This window comes from Propithecus coquereli, unplaced genomic scaffold (assembly GCF_000956105.1).
Source record: "Propithecus coquereli isolate 6110/MARCELLA unplaced genomic scaffold, Pcoq_1.0 Scaffold461, whole genome shotgun sequence".
NCBI lineage: Eukaryota > Metazoa > Chordata > Mammalia > Primates > Indriidae > Propithecus > Propithecus coquereli.
Genome location: NW_012150408.1, coordinates 1,451,813 through 1,478,573, shown reverse-complemented (window position 1 = coordinate 1,478,573; position 26,761 = coordinate 1,451,813). Strand labels below are relative to the sequence as shown.

Sequence of the window (26,761 nt, the reverse complement as noted above, 5' to 3'; positions counted from 1 at the left end):
TCTTGCTCAGGCTGGTCTCAAACTCCTGAACTCAAACAATCCGCCCGCCTCGGCCTCCCAGAGTGCTAGGATTACAGGTGTGAGCCACCGCGCCCTGCCCATCCATGAGGATTGAAATCACCTTCTTCCAAATTCCTGTTATTGTTGTTACTTTGACCTCCTCCCATGAATCACGAATGTTCTTAAGACATCTAGAATGGTGAATCCTTTCTAGAAGGTTTTCAGTTTGCTTGGCCCGGATCCATCAGTCCTCACTACCTATGGCAGCTATAGCCTTATGAAATGTATTTCTTGAATCAGGGGTCCCCAACCTATGGTGAGTTGTATAATTATTTCATTATATGTTACATTGTAATAGTAATAGAAATAAAGTGCACAATAAATTTCATGCCCTTGAATCATCCCAAAACAATCCCCCTGTCCATGGAAAAATTGTCTTCCGTGAAAATGGGTCCCTGGTGCCAAAAATGTTGGGGACTGCTCTCTTAAATAATAAGACTTGAAAGTCAAAATTACTCCTGACCTATAGGCTGCAGAATAGATGTTGGGTTGGCAGGCATGAAAGCAACATTCATCTCCTTGTATATCTCCATCAGAGCTCTTGGGTAACTAGGTGCATTGTCAATGTGCTATAATGTTTTGAAAGGAATCTTTGTATTGGGGCAGTAGGACTCATCAGTGGACCTAAAATATTCAATAAACCATGCTGTAAACAGATGTACTGTCATGCAGGCCTTGGTGTTTCATTTATAGAGCATGGGCAGAGTAGATTTAGCATTTTTAAGAGCCCTAGGATTTTTGGAATAGTAAATGAGCATTTGCTTCAACTTCAAGTCACCAACTGCATTAGGCCCTAACAAAAGAGAGTTAAGCCTGTCCTTTAAAGCTTTGAAGCCAGGCACTGACTTCTTCTCTCTAACTATGAAAGTCCTAGGTGGCATCTTCTTTCAACACAAGGCTATTTTGTCTGCATTGAAAATCTCCTGTTAGTGTGGCCACCTTCACCAATGGTCTTACCTAGATCTTCTGATAACTTGCTGCAGCTTCTGCATCAGCACTTGCTACTTCACCTTGCATGTTTATGTTATGGAGATGGCTTCTTTCCTTAAACCTCATCAGCCAACCTCTGCTAGCTTCAAACTTTTCTCCTGCACCTTCCTTACCCATCTCAGCTGTAGTAGAATTGAAGAGAGTTAGGGCCTTGCACTGGATCAGACTTTGGCTTAAGGGAATGCTGTAGCTGGTTTGATCTATCCAGACCGCTAAAACTTTCTCCATATTAAAAATAAGGCTGTTCTGCCTTCTTACCATTCATGTGTTCACTAGAGTAGCACTTTTAATTTCCTTCAAGGACTTTTCCTTTGCCTTCACAATTTGGCTGACCGTTTGACACAAGAGGCCTAGCTTTCGGTCTATCTCAGCTTTCTACATGCCTCTCTCACTAAGCTTAATGATAATTTCTAGCTTTTAATTTAAAGTGAGAGATGCGTGACTTTTCCTTTCACTTGAAGACTTAGAGGCCATCGTAGGGTTATTATTTGGCCTGATTTCAATATTATTCTGTCTCAGGAAATAGGCCCAAGGAGAGGGAGAGAGACAGGGAAATGGCTGGCTGGTGGAGCAGTCAGAACACACAAATTTATCTAAGCTCACCATCTTACATAGGTGCAGTTTGTGGCACCTTATGATGATTAAAATAGTGACAGCAAAGATCACCACAACAGATATAATAATAATGGAAAAGTTTGAAATACTGCAAGAATTACCAAAACGTGACACAGAGACAGAAAGTGGGGCATGCTGTTGGAAAGATGGCATCGACAGACTTGCTCCAGCCAGGGTCACTACAAACCTTCAACTTGTTACAAAAAGAAAAAATAGCATCTGCAAAGCCTAATAAAGTGAACTTAGGGGTTCTGAGCTTAGGAGTTCTTTTAAAAATAAAGGACCACTAATCATAGTATTTACCATTTTGAAAAAGATCATTTAATTTCCATTTACATTTTTCCTAAGATAACATTCCAGTTTGTAAGGAATCTGATTATTACTGAGGGATTTGGTTATTTGTCAAATGCCTTATTATCCAGGCATCGAGTTGTCAAATTAATTTCCTGTGGCTGATCAGCCTAGACTTTGTATGTGGCCAGGATCATAATGATCCCCTGGTCAGCTCTCCAGGACTCCCAGTCTCTCTGATTCCACCAGCCTGTGGGTCTTTCCTTACCAGCCAAGGCCCATCCTCAGTCCCTTCACTGGTGCTCACCAGCCCTTCAGTTTCTCTGACTTTGTATTTTTTATCCTTATCCTGCCAGTTCCCAAGCTTAGATAGGTCCTAAAGTATATACTCATGTACAATTCCCTCTCTTCCTCCCTCTCGCTCTACTTTTTTGAACACAAATACTATACACACAGTCTGGATATTGCTTTTTTAATATATTGCTACATCTTGGAAATCAGTTCATATCAGTGCTATAGACCTGCCTCTCTTTTAATAGATACAAAAATGCAATTGATTGTAAACATACCATAATTTAATCAGTCCCCTATTAAAGGGTGGTGCTTGCCAATCTTTTATTGCTGCAAATAGCGTTTCAGTGAACATCCTTAAAACATCAGTGTTTGTGCCCACACACAACTATATCTATATGAAAAATCTTAGAAGTGGAATTGCTATATTGAACGGTTCATATATTTTCATTTCTGAAAGGAGAAATTTTTTCTATTAATATTTCTTGTATTGTTGCTCCTCCAGTCTATTCATGTATCATTGATTTCTTAGATCTGTCCTTAATGTCTGCCACCTTTTTAAAATATTCATCTCTTTATCTTTTTCTTCTGAGTTCTGGGAGAACTTTTGAAGCATCCTGGTTCACTGTTTGCTTTCTATAATTCACAGTTCCTGAGATCACTGAATTCCTAAATGTGGTAATCATTGTTTGCATCTAAGAACTCTTTGCTGTTCTATTTTTCTCTTGTTAGGACTACTGGCCTTTTATCTTTTAATCTATTGAAGGATAACATATAATATATACAAAAAAGTGTCATACAAGAATGTATAGAAAAAATCAAACAAATCTTAACGAAATGTTCAACTTGATGAACTCTCAAAAAGTACATCTTCCGTAACCAACACTCAGATAAAGAAACAAAAAATGCCAGCACCCTAGACCATCCCTTGGGCCCCCTTACTATTATAATCTCTCCATGAGTAACCACTATCTTGACTTCTAACACCATAGATTGATTTTGCCCGTTTTCTTTTAACTTTATATAAATGTAATTATACAGTACATACCACTTATCCGTTCTTTTGTGAACACATTATATTTGATGAATGTAGTTTTTTCTCATTGCTGTATAGCATTCCTTAGCATGAATATAAAATTCATTTATTCATTCTGTTGTTGATGGACACTTCAGTGGTTTCTTGTTTGAGGCTATTATGAATAGTGCTGCTATGGACACATTTGTGTCTTCTGATGTACATGTATACATGTTTGTTGGGTATATGTATCAAGGAGTAGAATTGCTGGATCAAAAGGTGTGTAGGCCGGGCACGGTGGCTCACGCCTGTAATCCTAGCTCTCTGGGAGGCCGAGGCAGGCGGATTGTTTGAGCTCAGGAGTTCGAAACCAGCCTGAGCAAGAGCGAGACTCCGTCTCTACTAAAAATAGAAAGAAATTAATTGGACAACTAAAAATATATAGAAAAAATTAGCCAGGCATGGTGGTGCATGCCTGTAGTCCCAGCTACTCGGGAGGCTGAGGCAGAAGGATTGCTTGAGCCCAGGAGTTTGAGGTTGCTGTGAGCTAGGCTGACGCCACGGCACTCTAGCCCGGGCAACACAGTGAGACTCTGTCTCAAAAAAAAAAAAAAAAGGCATGTAAATGTTAAATTCTAAAGCAACAATTGTATACTTCTGTGAAGGTCCTGGTTCTTCCACATCCTTGCCAGCAGTTGGTATTTTCTGCCTCTTTCATTTTAGCCTTTTTGGTAGGTATGAAGTAGTATTTCATTATGGTTTTAGTTTTCATTTCTCTGGCCACTTGTGACATTGAGCATATTTTCATGTGTATTGGCCATTCGGATATCCTCTTTCATGAAGTGTCTGTTGAAATTTATTTTTCCATTTTAGAATTATTTTTAAAAATACATTTAGCTAGCTGGTAGGTCACATTTGTGACAAAATCCTTTGTCCCTCCTTTTTCCCTTTATCCTTTTAAATTTTTTTCTTGGTTCTTCTCTCACCTGCTATTTTTCTAACAAGTGAACTTTAGAACCAGTAACTAATCTTAACTCTTCTAGAATTTTTAGTGAATTTGCATGGAGTAAGTTTATTTTATTGGAATTTACATTAAAGTTTATTTTATTTGGGAAAAATTGGCATCTGAACTGGAAGATGTCCTTATTAGAAGGAAAAATATGACAAATACTAAGCCCTCCCAGTTTTTGCCCACTATATTGCATTTTTTTCCAGACTGTATTATCATCCTTGTATCTAATTCTCAGTTTCATTTTTGACAAGTGCTTGTTAGAAGCAAAAGTCTTTTAATATGCATTTCAAATCTGCAACCTCCTTAAAAATATAAATATTTTACAGGTTCTTGATCAATATGAACAAGAAGGATTTAATTTCCTCGCCAAGGTGTTTAATTCTTCACATTCCTTCTTAGAAGATTTGACTGGTCTTACATTGCTGCATCAGGAGACGCAAGCTGCTGAGGTAAGAACAAAACAAACTTTCTGTACTGAGGACTGATGTGTTTGAAACCTATTTATATTCAGCATTATGGAAAAGGAAGAAAGCAATTTTTAAAATTTTTTTTACTTAGAGTAAATATAGCTAAATAAGTCTGCTGGATATCAGAGAACAAAGAACCTTCAGCAATTGCTATATGCTGATGTGTGTAGGTTGCTGTCCAATAGGTGCCTAATGCACAAAATTACTGATAAAGGAAGTACAGGCTATTGATTGCCAAGTACCTCTTGTCCTTACTGAAGATCCGTGTGTGCATATGGCCATTGGAAAATTGGCATTAATGTCCATATATCAAAATGAAAGTCAGTGGGCCGGGCACGGTGGCTCATGCCTGTAATCCTAGCACTTTGGGAGGCCAAGGCGGGTGGATTGCTCAAGGTCAGGAGTTTGAGGCCAGCCTGAGCAAGAATGAGACCCCGTCTCTACTAAAAAATAGAAAGAAATGATCTGGACAACTAAAAATATATATATATAAAAAAAAAAAATTAGCTGGGCATGGTGGCACATGCCTGTAGTCCCAGCTATTAGGGAGGCTGAGACAGGAGGATCGCTTGAGCCCAGGAATTTGAGGTTGCTGTGAGCTAGGCTAATGCCACGGCACTCTAGCCCAGGCAACAGAGCGAGACTCTGTCGCAAAAAAAAAAAAAAAAGAAAGTCAGTGAAGACATTGAACTCTGGCCACGTTCTTAAGAAAGAACACATTGGATTCTGTCTAGGCCGTGTTCTTCAGAAAGAACGTGCCTAGCTTATATTTCACAGTTTGATCAGTCTTCTTAGGCCACTGAACCCCATCATGAAATGGCTTCCCCAGTCACAACCTGAAAGAGTTACTCTCTCTCAGCTAGAATATCTTATAGATCTTAACATCCTGGGTCATTGCATCATCTTTTTTAAAGGCTGAGTTTTAAAAATAGATTATCGTTTTGTTTTTTTCAAATGCTCAGTGTTCTTAGAAATGGGAATGCTGTGTATGGTGGTAGAGCCATTCGAGTCACTTGGCAAAATGTACAATTCCTCAGAATGGATGAGTGGGATTTAAATGAGATCAAATCCACATCTTTTCCCTTGGTTACCTGGGCAAAGAAGCTATTAGAAATGTGACTTATGAAGTGTTTCTACAAGCTGTATAAGGAAAACCTTTACTGCCTGTGTTCTGCAGGGGTAGTATACTAGCCAAGTTGCCATTAGTCCTGTTCATGGATAAACTCCCCTGTAGGTTGTGCATCCTCACCACTGGGGGAGGTCCCAAGTAGTCAGTGAATAGATGGCCTGGCTCAATACTGGACCAGCCAGTGGTAAAAGGGCTGTTGTTTGGAGAGGTAGAGCTAACACCGAGTATAGGAAAACCATGTGGAAATCCCAGAGTCAAACCCCTGGAGCTTGTAGAAGATTGGGATAACTTGTCAGGCACTCCAGGGAGGCAGGATAGTACATCTCTAATGCTAGACTTAGAACCGAAGCCAGTTCTTCTTTAACTTGCTTTGATGTCCTCTGGGCATTAAACAGATACAATCTTCCACTTATGGCCAGTAGTTGGAACCACAGGGAATCTCTTATCTTCAGTTTCAGGAGATGAATGTCATCTCTACAGAACTTTGAGATTTACCCCCAGAATTTTGATCGAGTTCCCAGACAGGGTTCAGAAGACGATTTTGATTGCCTGCCATATTGTCTTTTCAGCAGTGCTGTTCTGCCTGATGATGTGGGATAGGTAACTTACAGATCCTTGCAACCATGCAGTCATTTGATGAGATGGCTTGGGGGAGCTTAGCTACTTAGCTGAAATAATTTATATGTTTCTCTTTAGTTGGCCAGAAGAATTATAACTTGGAATTGACCCCATGCTTCACTCTACAACAGAACAGATACTAGGATAATGGGCAGATTCCTTGATTTAACCTGGTACGTTTTGCGTTTTAGTTGGCCAAACATTAATAGCTTATTTGAAGACTCAGAAGAGAAGGAAGGGGAAGTTCAAGAGAACAGTAGATGGTGGGGCAGAAGGGAGTATGGTTTCATCCACAAGTCTGAGTTTTCTTTTTGAATTTTCCTCCATTAAATTATATTTATAGTTTTGGAATCATAAGCCACACATCAAATTTTAGTTAAGAGATGGTAAACTAGCTGGCCTGTGAGCCAGCTATGGCTTGCAGGTGTGTTGTTTTTGGCCTGCTGTATGTGTTAAATTTTAAATAAAGCCAACATTTAAAAAGCATGAGTTTTACATAAAAGTCTGAATTTTCCCTTTTCCAACTTCTTTGAAAAATCAGATCCGGCAACTCCAGACCTGCATTCTTTAATAGTGATGGTTAGCTGGAGCTGAGAAGCAAATTTCATAGATAAATAATGCACTTGATACAAAATTTAAAGGTGTAAAAAATACTCTGTGAAAAGGAAGTCTTCCTTCTACACCTACCTGTCCCTTAGCTCCACGGTTCCCTTCCTGGAGACAAACAGTGTTGTGAGATTCTTGCCCAGAGATATTCTTTAGGTGATATTCTCCACTCAGGCGATTCTCTTCAGGTGATGACCCTGATAGATATTTGAGTTTGTAACCTCAGTCTTAGAAAAGGGTCATTATTTTTTTTACCTCTAAATAGGACCATGTTTTAAGATACAGTCTAAACTACAATACTCACTGGAGGACCTCATAGCAACAAAAATTATCATCCTGCATACATCATTTTGTATGACTTTGAAAAGTATGTGTGTGTGTATGTGTAAGCAAAATAAACATGTATATCAAAGTATACACGTTTGTGTGTTACAGGTGTTTTGATTTACGTGCTGATTTCCAGTGCGTTTACAGATGTTCAGTAATAAAAATGCAAAATTCTGCATTTGACATAGAAAGGTTTATTTATTTTAGCAACACAGTCAAGATGCTGAATTCTCATTTTTAGGTTAACTGTTTTCATCAGTCAACATTGGAATTCAAAAGATTCAACTAGATAATTATATGTGATAGTATCATTATATATCTTGTTTATAAAATACGTATTTTTTTTAAAAAGTTTACTGAATGTCTTTTGAAAATTTAATACCAAACACTATGCTAGTAATTGATTACAGAAGTTAATGAGACACTGACCCTCATGGGCTCGTAATCTAGTATGAGAAGCTGAGATGTAAATAGTGAGCTCTAATATCATCAAAAATGTTTTAGTCGTTTATAAAGTGCTGAGAGAGCAGTTACTTCTGCCCAGGATGGTAGGGATGTCAAAGAAGGCTTCACAGAAAGAGAATAAGTATTTCAATTAGTTTTAAAGGATGAGTCAGGTATTTTTAAAAATAAAAGTTGGGATTGAGTGTAGTGGTTCACGCCTGTAATCTCAGCACTTTGGGAGGCCGAGGCTGGAGGATCACTTGAGACCAGGAGTTTAAGATCAGCCTGGGCAACATAGTGAGACCCTGTCTCTACAAAAAGTTAAAAAAACAAAAACAAACAAACAAAAAAACTTAGCGGGATGGGGTGGCACACTTCTATAGCCGTAGCTACTCCACAGGCTGAGGCAGGTGGATCGCTTGAGCCCAGGAGTTCGAGGCTGCAGAGAGCTATGATCACACCACTGCGCTGAAGCCTGGGCAGCAGAGCAAGGAAAAAAAAAAAAGTTGTATTTTGGCAGAGGAAGAGTAGAGAAGGGGAGGGCAAGAGGCCTAGGGCATTCTAAACTGAACAAAGGTCCCCAAGGCTGAGAGTCTTTAGTGTGTCATTCAAAATCAAGTAGTCTGATATGGTTGGAGCCAGAGTTACCTGAAATAAAGATAATGTTTTTTAAATAACATCTTTATTGAATTATAATTCACATACTATAATTATGAACATACCTTTTTAAAGTGTACGATTTAATGGTGGTTAGTATTTTCAGAGTCATGCAACATTACCACTCTCTCTAAGTTTTAGAACATTTTCATTGTCCCTGAAACAAACTCTTTACCTATTAATTGGTACCCTCCTCCTTCTATCCCCTGGCGACCACTGATCTACTTCCTGTCTATATGAATTTGCCTATTCTGGACACATCACATAAATGGAACAATACATGACCCTTTGTGTCTGGCATCTTTCTGATTTTAAGGTTCATTCATGTTGTAGCAAGGTAAATAGTTCTTTATTTAAAGAAAAAAGTTTTGATGCTATTAAAGTTTTCCATATTCTTCAGCACTTGTGGTCTATCTCCCCCAAATACCCTTTATGTAGGAGGAGTGCAAAGCCAATCCTACTGGGGACTACAAATTCCTTTTTATTCATAGAAAGGAGCACATAGCAATGCAGTAGAAGATATATCGAAGATAGAATCATCCAGATTTAGTGAGATTGACAAATGCAACCCAATTTTTATACCCATCCCCCATCCATTATCAAATATCCCAAAATGATGGCAATGATTTTAATCTAGGTTACTGGCATAATTGTATTGCTATAGAGATTAGCAGTGAGTTTTTATCAGAGGAGGGGTCAAGGTACAAGATGCAGAGTCGATACTGGCGACCCAGACTTACAAAGATGAATTTGTTCTGGGTAGTAGTGATTTGGAGGTGGTGGGATAAGTGAGTGAAAGTGACTAGATGGCATTGGAGATGGAAAGGAGATGGAGCTTGGAGAAAAAGAACAGCACTGGTAAATTGATGTAGCCAGATAAACGAGAATTATCCTCTTCCATTTAGCACAATGAGGAGAGGCTGAGAGCTAGGATGCAATAAAAAAAATTTAAATGAGAAATGTGCATGGTAGATTAATTTTATCTGAAGTTATAGATTAAAAATTTTAAATACTTACCACATAAATGCCATTTGCCTTTGCCTAACATTATAGTCCATAACAAAGGGGACTTGGACAGCTACCCATATTCTTTGTATATAACCTGTCTAGCTGCCAAATTATAGTTACATTCTGCCCATGAAGGATTAGAAGGCCCCAAGGAGAAAAGGGCCCACTCAGCTTCCTACCCTTTTAAAATGTTACCATGTGAATTAGAGAATTTTGCATAAAATTCTGACCTTTATTGTCAAGGCTCTTATTGAGAATGGGTTTGGATACTTGGAGACCAACTCTGATTTCCTATTCCTCCTATACTTCTATTTATGATACTTGGAACCCAAGCGAACAACCTTGAAGTTGATGAACCACAAGGTGTGCAAGTTGCAGAGCTATTGAGGTTCTCACCAAGTATTTTTTAAATTGCTGCATTTGTTGAAGAAAGGGTCAGTCTAATTGAACGTGTGAATGCCTTAGCCATGTTTCATAAAATTTGCTGTGACTTATCTTCTTAGGGTTATTTTTCTTCCTATGAATAGAATAAGTATCAGTCCCTGTGTATTTATTTTGTTCCAACCAAGGGTTCAAAGTGGTGCTATGAGAAATACCAAAATATTTTCCAAGTCAATCTAACTAAAGAGAAGACTGATTCATAAGAGGGTTAATAAAACAAGCTATATTGGTATATCCTTGAGAAATTCAAATTCCCAAACCCCATAACCCAAAACTTCCGTGAAATACTTCATTCTTATTCATGAAAATTTGCAAGTTCCCTGATTCCAGGATTAATTTTAGGCTATGTTTTATTCTCTTGCCTTGACTATAATCAGTATTGAATGCTGAACCATGTAGTTATGATTTCAGGGCTGCAGTTACAGTGCTTCATTAATATAATTTGCATTTTTTTAGTTTTTGCTAAACAGAACTTCCTTTCTGCAGATTTTGGGGATTGATGAATGGTCATTAAAAAAGTTTAGCAATAACTATAACATAGGCTGTGAAATCATAAACAGGCCAGCAGAAATGAACAGGGCTGAGCTGATGGCTTGATTCCAAACTAAAATTCAGATCCTGACTCATCCATTATAGAACTCAGAATTCTAGAAAATAAAATGCCCATTTTTTTCATAGCAGGAGAGTCATATGAAAAACATTATGGTCATGTGATATGACTTCATTGGCACAGCAATTTACTATTCAGCAAAGTAAATAACACAATTAACAAGTGTTTCTGCTGAGCCTTTTGCACTTACGCTGGGTTTTTGGCCTCTCCCCCTCACAGCTGGTTTTGATTTTGTTCCTGTGGAATATTTTTTTGTTTTGTTTTGTATTTAACAACAGTCAGATATTTATGTACAGCTTCATCAAGAGCCTCTGATGACAAATAAGCCTTTAGAGGCCAGTCGAAGCTGTGGGAAACCCCCGTGTCAGCACTCAGACCTGTTTCCAACGGAGAGAAATCGCTCTGGGGACTGAGCTCGCCTGATCATGAAGCCAGTTCCCTTTTCCCAGAGACTTCTGCTAGCTAACTTCCAACCTGCACTGGCCTTCCTGGGACTGTGCCTTGCCTTGATTTTTCCTCGTGAAGCAATCCCTCAAGGCTCAGCCTTGGCCCTCTCTCCTGAGTGAGGGAGGAAAGGCAGAAACAGGCAGAAAGCCATTTAATTCTTAGATTGGAAACCAGAGCCTGGTTTTTTAAATAGAGCTTGGCAGTATCTCGTTTAGAACTCACTTTATAAAATTTGTTCCTTTTATTTGCTGTCAGAGTTATCTACATGGATTTGAAATGTTTAGATAAATTGGTATTAGGGAAGAATCCAACTGGAGAATAGACAATGAAGTTTGGGCAGAGTTCCCCACCCTTCAGAAAAGGAGTCTTGGATGGCATAATCCACTTAAAGGTCTATGGGAGAAAGAGAAGGGGAAAGATCATAAATGCTAAAAGCAAAGTAAAGACAGCTAACATTAAGAAATAGAACATGGGAACCGAGTCCTGAAATTTTAGTCCTGGTTCTCGTGTGTTCTCGTGAGTAACCTTGAATGAGAACTTCAGTGTTTTGTGCCTGTTTCCCTGCTTAAAATGAGGGGATTGAACCATATGTGAGATCCTTTTTAGCTCTACTAATTCAGTGATTTTGATTCAAATATACCAGGTGTAAGCAAGAAGGAAAAAGATGGTCCTGCTTTATATTAAAATGTTTAAAAATGTAACAAAGCGATTACCTTTTATACGTTTGTAAATATTCTTTGATATCTATTATATCTGGCTGCCATTGCTAGAAAAATTTTTGGACACACTGTTTTGAGATTTAGATCTATTTTAAGCCTTAATAAAACATTTCTCATACTTCATATTGACTGGCATGTGTAGAGGGACATATAAATCCAAAATGGTATAATCCAGCCTAATAACTTGCCTCATTCTATGGACTTGGCACCCAGGATTTTTGGCTTCTTAATAAACTCAAGTCCACTCTGACCATAATTCCGTATGTTCATGAAACACACCACTCACCACCTCTCAGTACAGCTTCCAAAGATGAGCTCCGAAGCCCCATCATTTTAAGTAATGGCAGCATCCTTAGAAGGTTGAGTATATATCTGAGGAGTTTCTTTAAAAATCAGCCATTTTACACTGTTAATGCTCAGAGTGTGTGAGTGCCAGAACTCTGGCCTGCTCAGAAGGTCTGAGTTCATATCCCAGCTCCAACATACAGCCAAGACTACTGTGTTCCGCTGTGTAGGTTGTACCAGGCAGGACCATGTGCAGTGGCCCTGTGTAGACTTTGGGTCATTTACTTAACTTCATTTGGCTTCATTTTCATAATTTTGTAGACTGGGATTAATGATTCCTACTCCTCACAATTACCATGAGCATTAGATAAGAAAGCACCTAACAAGAAAAAATAGAGAAAGGGGACTACATCAAAATTTAAAACTCTGTGCTTTCAAGAATGCAAAAAGGCAGGCCACAGAATGAGAGAAAATAGCTTTTTGCAAATCATATGTCTGATAAGGGACTGGTATCCATAATATATAGGGAACACTTACAACTCAATAATATAAAGACATGTAACTCAATTAAAGTCAGACAATGGATCTGAATAAACATTTCTCCAAAGAAGATATACAGATGTCCAAAAATCACGTGAAAGATGTTCAAAACCATCAGAGAAATACAAATCAAAACTTTGATGAGATACCAGTTAATACCCAATAAGATGGCTATAATCAAAAAAATAGACCATAACAAGTGTTGACAAGGATATAGAGAAATTGGAACCCTCATACACAATTAGTGGGAATGTAAAATTGTGCAGCCACTTTGGGAAACAGTTTAGCAGTTCCTTAAAAAGTTAAACACAATTACCATATGGCCCAGGAATTCCATTCCTAGATATGCAACCAAGAGAAATGAAAACGTGTACACACAAATTTGTATGCAAGTGCTTGTAACACCATTATTTATTCATAATCGTCAAAAAGTGGAGACAACCCAGATATCCATCACCTGATGAATGGATGAATAAAATGTGGATATCACACTGGAATAACAATGGAACATTAGGCAGTAAAAACGAAAGAACTACTGATACATGTTGCAGTGTGTATGAATGTTGAAAACATTACACTAAGTGAAAGAAGCCAGTCACAAAAGGCTACATACGTTGTAGGATTTCATATATGAACTATCCAGAATTTTAAAATCTGTAGAGTTGGAAAGCAGATTAATGGTTGCCAGAGTGTGGGAGTGGGCATTTAGGGGAAAATGAGGAGTGGCTGCTTACAGGGAAGGGTTTCTTTCTGAGGTGATGAAATGTTCTAATCTTAGCAATAATGGTTGCACAACTGTGAAATACTAAAACCATTGAATTGTACATTTTAAATGGATGAATTGTGTGGTGTGTGAATTACGTATCAATATGGATGTTTAAGAGAATGTGAGGAAGCGTACAGCCCTTAGGCACATAGTTAGGCACTTCGTCTTTTCTCCCCTCTTCTTTCTCTGGCTCTCAGCATGCAGAGAGATGGATTTTCTGCCTGTGACAGGCTGTCACAGGGTGTTGGCCCATTGTTCATAGGAATGAATTTTGTGTAGATTATGATAAGGATCGCTTCCATTTTTATTGTGCTTCAGTTTTCAAAGCAGTAATCTCTGCTCACCTTGTTTGTCCCTTTTTTGTACTATGGATAGCCTGTAATCCTGGGGAGAAGTACGAAAGGGGCCCAAATGCCTCCCTTGAATGTTTCTGGGAGGAGAGAGAATTTCAAGATGTCAGCCACAGCCATGGAAAATACCACAGATGGAGGGGTTAGGGGAAGATGAGAGTGCTTTGCTATCTATTTTTGTAAATTTAAGGAGGTATTTGAAAGATCCAAATCCCAATCTGGGTCTGAATTTTTAAAATTTCCCTCTTTACCCCAGGATTCCCCCTCCTATCCCCCGCAAAAGTCTTTTGAGTTTGAAAATTCTCAAACGCACAGTGAAGTTGAATGAAAGGTGTAGTGGACTCCCATATGCTTTCTATCTGGATTCAACAATTAACGTTTTGCCACACTGGGTCTCTCTCTCTGAGTGCGTGCATGCACACACCCACACCTCCCTCAGCATCACATCACATCACATACACACTTACACATTTTCTCCTTTGCTGAGCCATTTGAAAGCAAGTTCCATATACAGAGATACCTCACCCCTAAATTTGTAGCATGAATCTCCTAAAATATGGACATTCTTCAGTGTAAACAGTATCATCGGAGAACAGTGAACAATAATTCTGTGATAACATCTAAAGTCCAGTACGTGTCCCAGTTTTCCCAGTAGTTCACAGGATTTTAAACCATTGTTTGCTTTTTTCTCAAGTTGGTAACTTTACACTTAAGAGTTTTTTCCGGTAATACTTAAGCACAGTCACTTGGTATATAAACTTAAGTGTATCTGTTCAACTCCCTTGACACCCTCATCCTCTTCTCTAAATGAGGAGACCATTATTATCTTATTAAGTAACATGCCCCAGAGGTCCTGTTGCTTCAGGCAGCCCTCTTCCAGCTGAGCTGCTTCTCTGGGTGTCTCCCGGGCATCCTGGTCTGATTGGACAGCCCCAAGAGCCAGCCAGCCCTGAGCAGGTGCCTACCCATCCTTTACCCAGGGTCCCCAGTGCCGGAGGCTTTTGAGGAAGTAGGAATGAGACTGTGAAAGCTATTTACAGTATTTTGAAAAACCAAGCAGAAATAAAACATTTAAGACTTGAGAAGATTACATTGGCCAACTACTCAAGATTTTTTGGTTTTTAACCAAATTCTGTTGTCTCAGAGTGGAATGGCATACTGGTTTGCCAGACTGCATCAGAAGCTCTGATTCACAGTTATGAATCCCTTTGAATTATTAAAATAATAAGATAAATTAGTGCATTTTGTTGGGTAGGAGGGGTTTTCCAAGATCTAGCCTGTCAGAGAGAAAGTGAAAACTAAAGGAATTCTTGGGGATCAGGAAATGGAGAGCTCTGGCCACGGGTGCTGCTGAGCCCACTTCCTGACTTTGCATCAGCAGTGGAGGCTTTCCTGGGAGGTGTCCTTGCAGTTTGCCCTAAGTGCTATATTTTTATAGCTGACTCTTCTCATTTGCAAACATAACAGCTGCTAAGTGTTGAATTTGGGGGGTTTCCATATTGTGACTGTAAAATTAAGTTGATTTTTGGTTCTGAGCTCTTAGTTTTGATCCATCTTGCTTCTCAGTTAGCTATGGGGGAGCAGGGAGGGAAGGGAATGTGAAATGTCCTAAAGTATGTATTTTTTAAAATTAAATGTTGTTGATGTTTTGTCATGGCTCTATCAGTCAACAAATATTTATCAACCCTTTGCCAAGTTCCCAGTGGTGTGGGAATCAAAGAGGTACAAGCCAGGCCTTCAGCAGACGTGGTATAGTTGGGGAGGTAGGATGGAAAAGTAACTGAGACTGGAGGGTGGTGGGTATGTACGTGGTTCAGTGAGTTCTGCAGGGTTTCAGCAGAATACGGTGTGAGAGAGGGCTCCAGGTAAGGGTTAGGCTTTGAGCTGGGCCTTGAAGGTTGGAACTGCCAAGTGTAGGAGAGGAGAACAAGAGAAGGCATTCCAGAATGATCCACAGCATGACAGCATCCAAGATCTCTGGTGAAAAGTACCAAGAGAGCTATAGCAACTAATGTTGACTACATTATCTATGATTTTTAGGCACCTTTGAACCTACCCTTTTGATGCCCACAAGATTATTATGAGATGGATATAATCCCATTTTACAAGTGAGGTTGTTGAGGCTCAGAGAAGTGGATTGACTTAAGTTCATCGGACATTGTTAAACCTTGCTGTGCTCAGTGTTTGTCTACATCCTAAAGTTTACAATACACTTCATAAGGCTGGGAGCAGAGAGGAAGATGATACAGGTGCATCCAGCTTTATAGAGAGTATGTCTACTTTCACATTGAGCAGTTTCCAAAAGCAGTTTCGCTTTTTGTCTATTTCCTTACAACTGCATTCTCAGATAGCATGACTTCTTTCTCTGTACATCCTGGGGCCTGGTCAGCCAGCATCACTGTGATTTCTTACTCTTAAATTGGCTTCTAATAAAATCTGTGGGGATGAGATTTTACTTGCTGATGAACTTCTGGTTCCATCTCTGGACTTACCATTGGGAAAAGAGCAGCTAACAGATAGCTTCTTTCTTCCTGGCCTCTACTTTTCCCTAAATTATAAAGGGAAATTAAGAGTTGGCCCCCACTTGCTTTTGTTCAGCTGCCCAGTAAAAAAAAAAAAAAAAAAAAAAATCAGTGTTAAGCTAGAAATATCTATATCTTATTGTTGTAGGACAAAATTATTGAGTTCCTAATTACAAATAAGTAAACTGCTATGGGAGTTTTTTTGTTTTAATTTGCTGCTAACTTAAAGTATTTGTGTTTAGCCTACTTGAATCCTCTTTGGGAGAGGCTATACCTAATTCTGTCTAGCATTTTATTTAAAAGAAATAAATTTGGCTTTAAAAAGAATTTCTAAAATATTTCACTTTCATGAAAGGCACACACATACAACATTTATGCTATTCTGGTCTAACTTCAGCTCTAAGCATTGAATTGATATTTTAAAGCACGAATTCAGAACCAACATTTTAGAGATAACTATTTCTAGTTTCTGTACCCAAATATTGGTTTATGTATACTCTGTTCCCCCTTGCCTTTCTCCCCTTTCTTTTAATGATAACCTGTGGAAATAAAACGTTGTGCATTAATGCCATGATGGCTGAAATCATGGTAAGCTGAGCTGTCTTTAGCCCTTAGCAGCATGGGCCTAGAAACAGGGTGGTCTAATGGAAGGAACCTAGGATGTGGGTTCTGAAGCGTAGGAATTCACTCTTGGTCCATTCACTAGTTGCATCACTTCCTCTTCTCTGGGTTTTATCTGTAAAATATGATAACACTTACCCCACAAAGTCGGTGGTGTTATGTGCTTTGAAATCTTTAGAAGTGTAATATAAACATTAGTTATTGTAAGCTAAATACAAGTGAACCAACTGGACAACCACTATAGATTTTCTTTTAATAAAAATGTTTCTGGGCCAGGTATGGTGCCTCACACCCATAATCAGCACTTTGGGAGGCCAAAGAGGGAGGATGGCTTGAGGCTAGGAGTTCTAGACCAGCCCAAGCAACAATAGTGAGACCCTGTCTCTACAAAAAAACCACACACAAAAAAAATTAGCTGGTACAGTGGTGCATGCCTGTAAGTCCTAACTACTCGGGAGGCTGAGGAAAGAGGATTGCTTGAGGTCAGGAGTTTGAGCGTGCAGTGAGCTATCATGATGCCACTGCACTCTAGCCTGAGTGAAAGAGTGAGACTCTGTCTCAAAAAAAAAAAAGTTTCTAGACATATAATATTATGGGGCTTAGAATATAGATGTCTTGAACTTTAATCATTAACTATTAAAATTGTAATTCATGTTAAATGGATATTTGAGTGTCAAAGAGATTAGTAACACATGATTTTATTGTAGAAGAACCTATAAAGAACTATTGTATTTCAGTCAGGGTATAAGAATACATTTTATCTTTCAAAAAATCTGTGTAAAAAACTTAGTAATATGAACAATGGCAACTGCTTGATTAAATTGTGATTTTATTTTATTTTGCGGTCACCAGCTGCCCAACTATCAAAAAATTATGCTTCCAAAATCTCTTGATGTTGATTCTACACGAAGAACAATTGAGTTGTCCTACATGTGTCACTCATGACAGCCCTTTTTTAAAATTGTGATTTTTTTTTTTAATAAAAAGAACATTCTTACCTGTTTTGAAAGTAACTCCTTAAAAGGACAGCCAATGTAGCTTTTCCTCTAGTGTGTCCCCAGGTTCCCTTCAGCTCAGCCGTGCATACGTCTGTTCTGGTGCTGCGCTTTCTCCCACCTCTAGACTTTGTTCAACTGGTCCTGCTTGTCAAAACCTGTTTCCTTTCCCATGGGACTGGCCTGGTATTCCTACCAGTCTAACTTAAGCAATTACCTCCTTTGAGAATTGGATTCTGACTCACTCCTTCCTAGTAATGCTGAGGTGCAAATGAAATTATGTAAATGAAAGTCTGAAAGCACCATGCACATTTGAGGTGGTTTGTATTATTACCTGAGAATGGAGGAATAACTTGGTCCAAACAATGCTTTAGGACAATTAAAATGACAAAGATAAAATTTCCTCCCTGCTTTTTTTAATATTTTAATGTTTTCAAATGAGCTATAACATATAAAAAACATAAAACATTATATGTAATTTAAAGAACAATTATGATATAAACACCCAGGTGAAAAAATATCCTATTGCCCTTCAGGCATCTCATGTTTTGCTCCCTGACTAGAGCCCTAAAGTAACTGCTTTTTCTTTATAGCATCAGTCTGGTGTATGGGATCCCTAAACAATATAAGTCCATTTGCCCGGCTTTGAACTCTTATAAATGGAATTATGCCATATATAATCTTTTGCGTCTTCTTTTGCTCTACATTGTGAAGGTTACCGATGTTGTCATGTGCCGCTGAAGTTTGTTTGTGTTGGATATACCACAATTTCTCCTGTACTATAGATGGATGTCTGTAGCCCTTCCAGTTTGGGACTGTAAGAAAGAGTGCTGGTTGGAGCATTGCTGTATGTATCTCCCAGGGTTCATGTGCAACATTTCTCTGGGTCATTATTTCTCAACCTTTTTTTCATTATCACTCCTCCTAGGGAAAAAATTTAATACCAAAATTTAGGATTTAAATTTAATTAATACTGAAGAATAGGATTTTATTGGGTAGGGTGAGCTTTGGAGGGCCACCATTTTTGTTCCTTGGGTCGGGGAGTGACATCACCCCCATTGGGAATGCATACTCTAGGTTGCTTACCTAGGACCAGAATTGTTGGGTCATAGAAAATATGCATCTTCAACTTTATTAGATCATGACAAATTGTCTTCCAAAGCAATTTACCAATTTACCTGGTTACCAGTAGTATATGGGAGTTTCTGTGTCTTTTTATATCCTTGCCAAAATCTGGATACTGTCATATTTTTAAATTTTTACCAGTCTGTTAAGTGTGTAACAGTATCACATTAGGCTTTTAATTGGCACTTTCCTGATCAACATGTGGTTAAACATTTTATATTTATTACTTATATGGATTCTTCTTTCCTGATGGTTTATTTCTCTACTTCAACTCTAAAAATTCTTGTATGTTATACTTAATATAGCCTGTTAAAAGGAAGCACAATAGGATGACCTAGTTATTTACTTGAAAAATAGGATGGAGCCCAGCAACCTGTGTTCTGATCCCAGATGTTTGACTTGGTCAGAGTCCCATACTTTTGGGCCTCAGCATCCTCATTTGCTAAACAAAAATATTGGCTGGGTTAGAGCAGTGGTTCTCAATCTTGGCTGCCCATCAGAATCATCTGGGGTGCTTTTTAAAATTACTAGTGTTTAGACCACACCTGCACTAGAAAGCCTGATTCAATTAGGTTGGAGATTACTATATTCCCTGCCAACCTAACATTCTATGATAATGATAGAATAACTCATTAATGCCTAGATTTCATGATTTTGACCATCTTCCTTATCTGTACCCTGAATTAAGTACACCAGAGGACTATTTCTTTGTAGGACTATGATCCGTTTTTGTAAATGAATTATAAAAGGGAGGAAACCCCTTAATTTAGCCCATAGGGGAAACTTGGTATTAACATTCAAAATACTTTTTTGTAGCTGGTTTATTTTCAACACTAATAGAGTTTTCTTACATTGATACTTACCATGACAAGATATACATCCAAGGACAATATTAAGACATCATAAATGAGCCTTTAAAAGAATGAGGCACATGCCAGGTCATGGTGTCTGGGCAGACTACAAGCCTGACAAAGGTCATGAATTCATGAATTCCTGACTTTTGACTTCCTCCTTTAAGATTCTACCCCATTACCAGGGGCCCTACCTCTAAATCCAGTCAGTCAAGGGACAGCTCAGGCCTGGAACCCTGGTACAGTCACGGTGAACCAACTGTGCTCTAGGGGGAGTTGGTTAAAACTATTGCTCTCCTGGACTGGGCCATGGGTCGCTGGTTACTGGGGAGGTATGAGAGGGCATCATACCATTCCATCTGTCTATCTTCACAGGTCTCCATAATAAAAAGTTTTCTAAAATTCACTGCCTGACATCAGATTATTGGCATTTTCTAGTGCCCATCTGCCACTCATAACTGTATCACATGCAGTCAATATCTGACACTTGGGTGCATCTTATGTTTTTCAGAGTGTGTTTACTTATATTTATTTAGTTATCATCATAGCAATCATTTTTAATGAAAAACCTTTTGTAGCCATCTGTACCCTGGTTACAAATGACAGAAACCAAAAGCTTGAACTGGTTTTAGCATAGAAGAGTTGCTTCATGAAACCAGGCCATGGCATCCTGGCTCCAAGGATCCTAGATTGGGAGATTTAATGTCAAGACCATCTTTGTCTTTACTGCTCATCTCAGTTCTCTCTCTGTTGGCTTTATTCTCTCTCTCACTGCCAATAGGTTCTTTTTTTCCCCATGTACCAAGACACATGGCCTCAAATAACTCCAAAATCTTATTCTTCCTTTAAGAAATCTTTCTGAGTGGCAGCAAAAGGAAAATCCCAGATAAGGACTGTGATTGGCCAGACCTAGGTCACATGCCTTCTCAGGACTGCTTACACCAGACAGGGAAGGGCTGCTGTGATTGGCCAGCTTGGGCCAATGGCAGGGTGTGACGATTGGCAGCCTCCCTCAGAACCACATGGTTGGAGTGATGGGGGACAGACCCCCCTCCCAAAGGGGGGGCTGACATGGGTGGATGGATGTTGGACACACGTGACAGAAGTTCATTTTAAGCCCATTCTACTCTTAATTCTATTCCCACGTTTGTTCCCGTCCCTTTCAAACAATTCCGCTTTTCTACAGGCAATTCATATTAAGAAGTTTAGTGCAAATCATGAAATTCCAGTCCCCAGGTTTGCCCTTAAGCTTGATGCACCCTGCTTTCTAGATTTACCCGTCTTCTCACCTAACCACAAATAGCAGAGAAGAACTCTTTATTCACTGAGTCTTTTAGCAAACTGGCTGCATAGTCTCCCTCACCACTGCCGGAAGGAAGGAAGGAAGGAAGGAAGGAAGGAGGGAAGAAAGAAGTGTCTCTGAGATGGGCGCATAGTGCTGCTTCCTTTCTCCAGAGCACACAGAAGTCTCATTCTAGGTTAAAGCTTGGCTACTCCTCCTTCCACGCTCCCGCACACCGTCGTGAGGCCTCACCTCTTGGGGTGGGGAGGAGCGGTGCTCTGGCTGCTTCTGCTGACCAAGTGTGGACTCGGGAGCCGGGGAGCCTGAGGTCAGTGTGCGGCTTTGTCTTTCAGCCCAGGTGGCCATGGTCAGTGACAGCGCCTCTGCCTCAGGACAAGAGCCTTTAGTGTCCTCAGCAGTCTAAAAAATTACCTGCCAGGATGAAACTTGTTGATAAACCCAGATCTGTAATTAGGAACATAAACAACACAATGTAGGCCTTGCACAAATGAACAGTTGTGGGGTATTATGGGCCCCTGTGGATTATTCGATTGAAGAGAAGGATGCGGGGAAAGCTGGTTGCTGTTGAACAAATTGCTACCAGATGTAGATTTCAATAAATGCCACACTGTTGTTCCCCTGCCTGAAGGTGCTATGAATTTCTTGAGGCAACAGAACAATCAGTAAACTGGGGGCTGTTCCAAAATGAATGGAGCCTCCCAGTGTTCCCTGTCTCTGGATGTTTGTCCACAAAATGCAAGGCAGACCCTGGGGGCCTCTCTCCCCTACTTGACATCTTACACCAGAGTAATGTACTTAAAATGTAGCAACTAGACCCCATGGAACCTGAGAGAACCCCAGAACTGTATTTAAAATGTCACAAAAAGAAAATGTCATGGTTGTGGGGCAGGGGATGGATACCATATGATATGATGAACAAAGCCCACTATCCTTCCCCTCACTGCACTCATGAATAGGAGGGAGAGATGGCATAAAGCAGTAATTGGACGAATCTTCAAAGGCGCTGCGCAGGAACGCAGTGTGAACTTGTAGTGTGGAGGCTGCTGCATCTGCCTTCACCCACTGCTACCACAGGCGGCCAAAATACGAGGCTGAAAATTTGAGGCTGAAAGGTCCCAGGGCCTTCACAGTACTTGGCCATACCTTGAAGGGGATGGAAAGGAGAGAGATTGAGCCTCATAGGGGGAGAGAGAGGACAGTTGATTTCAGTTTAGTGTACTGAAAGCGTCCCATATTCCATAGGATGGAGTCATTCTAGATGGAGTGATTTTCCTAGCCCTTCTCTTGCTTATGGCTCTTTAGTAGAAAATCGAGCACCAAACGGATGGTTGGCCTAAATCTAACAAATATGTTTGAATCACCAGTTAACTGTGTGGCTTTCTCCCATCCAAATACCGGGCCTGACCCTGTTTAGCTTCCGAGGGCAGACAGGATCCGGCGCAGTCAGGACAGGGTGGCCGCAGACAACTGTGTGGCTTTCTAGTCCTCTCTTCCCAATTAGATGTTAAGCTTCTGGAGGGCAAGGACCCGTTTGTACCCTCATAGACTAAAAGGTGCTTTGCACATAAGTACTCAGAATAATATACGTTAGTTGAATGGCAGGGCAAAAAAACCCAATTATATACAAAAAACACGCTAACTACTGAGACAACATTTTCACTTTGAATCGTATGTAAGAGTTGAACAGGCATGGAAGCCCTGGAGTTAAAGTAAATTCAACAGCATCAAGTTTGTGTTTGGCCCTCCATGGACAAATCTCTGCTTTCACTTGGACTCCTGGGGCCTCCCCAACTCACAGGGTGGTCTGTTTCTCCTGTGGACAGTGAGGTAATGGCTAACCTCTGAGAGCTTGCTATGTCCCAGACATTGTACTGAGCATTTATTTGGATTATCTCACTAAATCTTCATAACCACTTTGTTTCACAGATGAGGAAACTGAGGCATATGGAGGCTAAGTAAGTTGTCCAAGACCATGCAGCTAGTAAGCGTTAGAGCCAGGTAGTTTGTCTCCAGAGCCTGTGTTCTTTACTGCTTTGTAGTGCCTCTGGACTAACTCCCACAGACCAGACTCACAAGACATTGACATATGAACTGGGCAGCTCAGTTTGTTTTGTTACTCCCCACACGTAGATGGGGAGACAACTGGTAATTGGAAGGTTCGGTGTTCGCCTCACAGAGCCGTGATACCTCACTTACCACAGAGGTCTATTCTCCAGAGGGACAGCCTTGCCAATTTCTAAACAGTTGCAACTCTACATGGGCCCTGCTACCATCTGTGAACAGTCTTTTAGAGTTATATAGGTTCCAGGTTTCTTAGTTAAAATCATATTTTCTGAGACCACTGCTTTGTCATTTTGACTGCAATTGGAATTGCCCGTCTCCTCAACTACATTTCTGCAGTCTCCTCCGCGAATGACTTCTATGCATGGCTGCTGGCCTACGGGCACGCCAGCTCTTGCTAATGCCCTCCTTCAAGGCTAATCTTATTTTCAAGATCTATAGGGAGACCTCACTACACCCCCATCGTATGTGCTAAGTATAGTCATTATGGCACAGGAAAATCTCAACTACCTTATCGGAAACCCAAGAGGAATATTCCTTTGATCTTAATGGGATGAAAAAGACAAATTGGATGCATACATTTAAAAACCAAAACTTCTGAATTTTTACCAAGGAGGGTGTCTCCCCTTTGAAAAGGGCCAGGTATGGGAACTTGACAAAATAGAAGTAAAGGTCAACATTTCTAGGCCCGATCACATGAGATGGAGCCCTGGGTAGCATCTACCTACCACAGTTCAGCCCAAGGAGAATGACGGGCCTCCTGGTGTGTGAGTCTATCACTGGTACAAAGGGCCTCTGCCACTTGATATGAGTGTGGCTTTTGTGCCCAAGAGAAAACCCAGGGAGTTCTGTGCTCAGCAGACATTTGTTGTCGGACTTTGAAGGCAGGCACAGTTTTCACCCAAGTTTGTGATTCCTACCTAGCATAAGAACTGGCATCCATAGAAAATATAACATTTTTAAAAATGAGATTCCATTTATATGAAATGTTCAGAATAGGCAAATCCACAGAGATATAACAATAGATTAGCGTTTACCAAGGACTTGCGGGGAGGTGCTGGGGGGGAAACAGGGAGTGACTTGATTATACGACTCTAGATATACCAAAAACCACCAAGTTGTACACTTTAAATGAGTGAATTTATGGTATCTGAATGAATTCTATCTCAGTAAGGCTGTTACTTTAAAAATGAACAAGAAGATGAAACCCATAAAAAGGTCCACTAGACACTTCAGCAAACAATATAGTAGGGAAAGGACTAAGGGCTTCGTGCTAATCTGATCCAGTAGAGTTCTGTGGAGTTAGCCCTGGAGGAATGCAGAATCAGTTAACATAGCTTGATTACCTAGGCTTGAGATCCACAATAAAGGCCATTTTAAAAGCTGAGTCACCTTAGAGATGACAATTCCTTAGGATTGGGGGACTGAGGTTTATAGAGTAGAAGAAATGAACACTTTTGTGGATAGGAGACAATTATTGCAGATATTAGTGTTAAGACCCATCTCTAGTATTTCTTTAATGCACAGTAACATCTCCCTGTTACCAGCAATATTCCACATTTCACCAGCCTTCATTAAGCACCTGCTGTGTACCAGTTGCCAACCCAAGGGCGGACCAGTTCTTATCTGCCAAAGTGCATGTTCTCATCGGCAGGTGCAGTGGGGCAGTCCAGTGAGGAGCGGGCCCAGTTACTGTTGACCTGAGCAATCTGTTAAAACCCGAAAAGGGTGTTAGGAGCAAATAATCCCTACTTTCTTACCAAGCATGGAGTAGCTACAGCTCTGTCCACCATGCCTGGGGAGAGTCACACTCAAATTGGAAGATTCCCTGTATAGTAAAAGGAGGGACTGGTCAGTTTGATGTCTGACCAGGGGCTGAGAGTTCTCTGGATTCCCTCAAAGGAGAACAGATGGGGGTGTGGACCTTCTTGCATGTGCCCAAGCACTGAATGTCCTTAAAGTGTGTAAAGGCCTGTCCACAAGCTTCGTTAACCTCTTTTCCTCCTAGAAACAAGCCAAGAAATTTCAGAGTAATTCTCAGCATGATCCAGAGCCATCTTCATGAAAGATAATACCAGAAAACTCAGAGGGATAAAATGATTTGCTTGCTAAAAAGAGTATTTCCCAGCCTCGGCTGTCCCTTTGAGCCAACAATAGCAAAACCTCAGTCAGTATGTAATGAGTGAGAGAGAACAGCTAGAAAAGGGTGGAGAAGTAGGCAGGAGGAGGCTATTTAAAAGATCCTCAAGTGCTACAGCTGTTTTGGCTAATTTTTCTCATTTCAGTGATGTTCCAAGCTCTTTGTCTTCTATGTGGGGCAAATTCATTTGGCTCTTGCATGAGTTTTTCTGCCCACAAATAATCTCTCTTGGAGTAGCCCTTATGAAAATAGACAATTCACGTTGCATTGTGTGAATTGGCAATTGTGTGTCCCTTCCCTGGGTGGGCTGCCCTGTGTCTGCTTGCATCCACATGTCAGGACTTCTAAGGTCTGAGCATATCCTTGGTGACAGGGGAGTGCAGGAGGGGGACATCTGGAGTCTGAAACAGGCATGGAAAACCACTGGCAGCTGGCCCTGCTCAGCTGACTGTTCCACCTTAAAGGTTTCTAGATTTCATAGATGTAACCTTTCCTCACAAGGGTTTTATGAGAATTATCTAGGAAAAAGTATACAACATTAGAGAAATTTCCATGTAAATAAATGTTACTATCATTTCAACCTGGATCTTGCTAAATTGAGCTTTTCCATTTAGATAGTATTTTCTTTACTATCTTGCCAGCAGATCTGACCAGCGTTTTTATTAAGGTTTCCCTAGAGAGACACTGAGCTCTTTAAAAGAGAGACTAGAATGGGTATCTGTTGTTTTTCCTGCCTAGGAAAATTTCCTCTTCCTAATAGTTACCTTGATTTTACTCCAAGACCATCCAGGACCTCACTGTCATCCCATGTGGTTTTCTGATGGAAACCATGGCTTAGGGTCGGAACATGGTAGTTAAAGCTCAAGACAATCAACACATCGTATTTCCCTGGCCATAACGATCAGTTCAGAAATGGGCATATGACCCAATCATAACCAACAAGATCTGATGGGACTTGGGCGAGGAGACCAGGATTAGGACTTGGAACTTGACAATGCAAGGTCTGGGCTGGGGCAGCTTTCCAGTGTTCGTGAATGGAGAGCCAGTTTGAATATGGAGACCACACATGGAAGAAATCCAAGCCTGGTTGGATTGAGAGAGTGAGAGGGTGGTCCTGGTATTTCCTCTAGGCCCTAAAACAGGCTGCACTGAGAGCACCATTATCCTGGTTTTTCCAGGCATAGGAGCCAATGGTTTCCCTTTCACTTGAGCAAATCAGGGTTGAGTTTTCTGTCCCTTGCAACCACAGGTTCTAACTAATTCAGGAGCAGCATTTCACTGATACCCAACATCTGGCAGAGTGCTTGGCAGATAGAGGAAGCTCAGTGTGTGGTTACTGAATAAATTCTCATTGAGTTAAACAGATATTTATCAAACACCTATGAGGAACAAGGCATCGTTCTGAATCCTGTACAGCTCCTCTGTCTAGTACGGCAGCCACCAGCCACATGCAGC

General features: G+C 40.2%; 1 protein-coding gene across 5 annotated transcripts in view; it reads left to right on the top strand.

Moving 5' to 3' along the window:
• Positions 1 to 26,761, top strand: part of ATG7 (autophagy related 7) — a 245,173-nt gene that overhangs the window by 130,121 nt on the left and 88,291 nt on the right. For 4 of the 5 annotated variants that reach the window (XM_012655167.1, XM_012655163.1, XM_012655164.1 and 1 more), the window contains one exon: positions 4,601 to 4,723. In XM_012655167.1, coding sequence (XP_012510621.1) covers positions 4,601 to 4,723 — 123 coding nt within the window. Of the gene's footprint in view, positions 1 to 4,600; positions 4,724 to 6,566; positions 6,825 to 26,761 lie in introns of those variants that run through there. The other variant, XM_012655166.1, reaches the window with a different exon arrangement.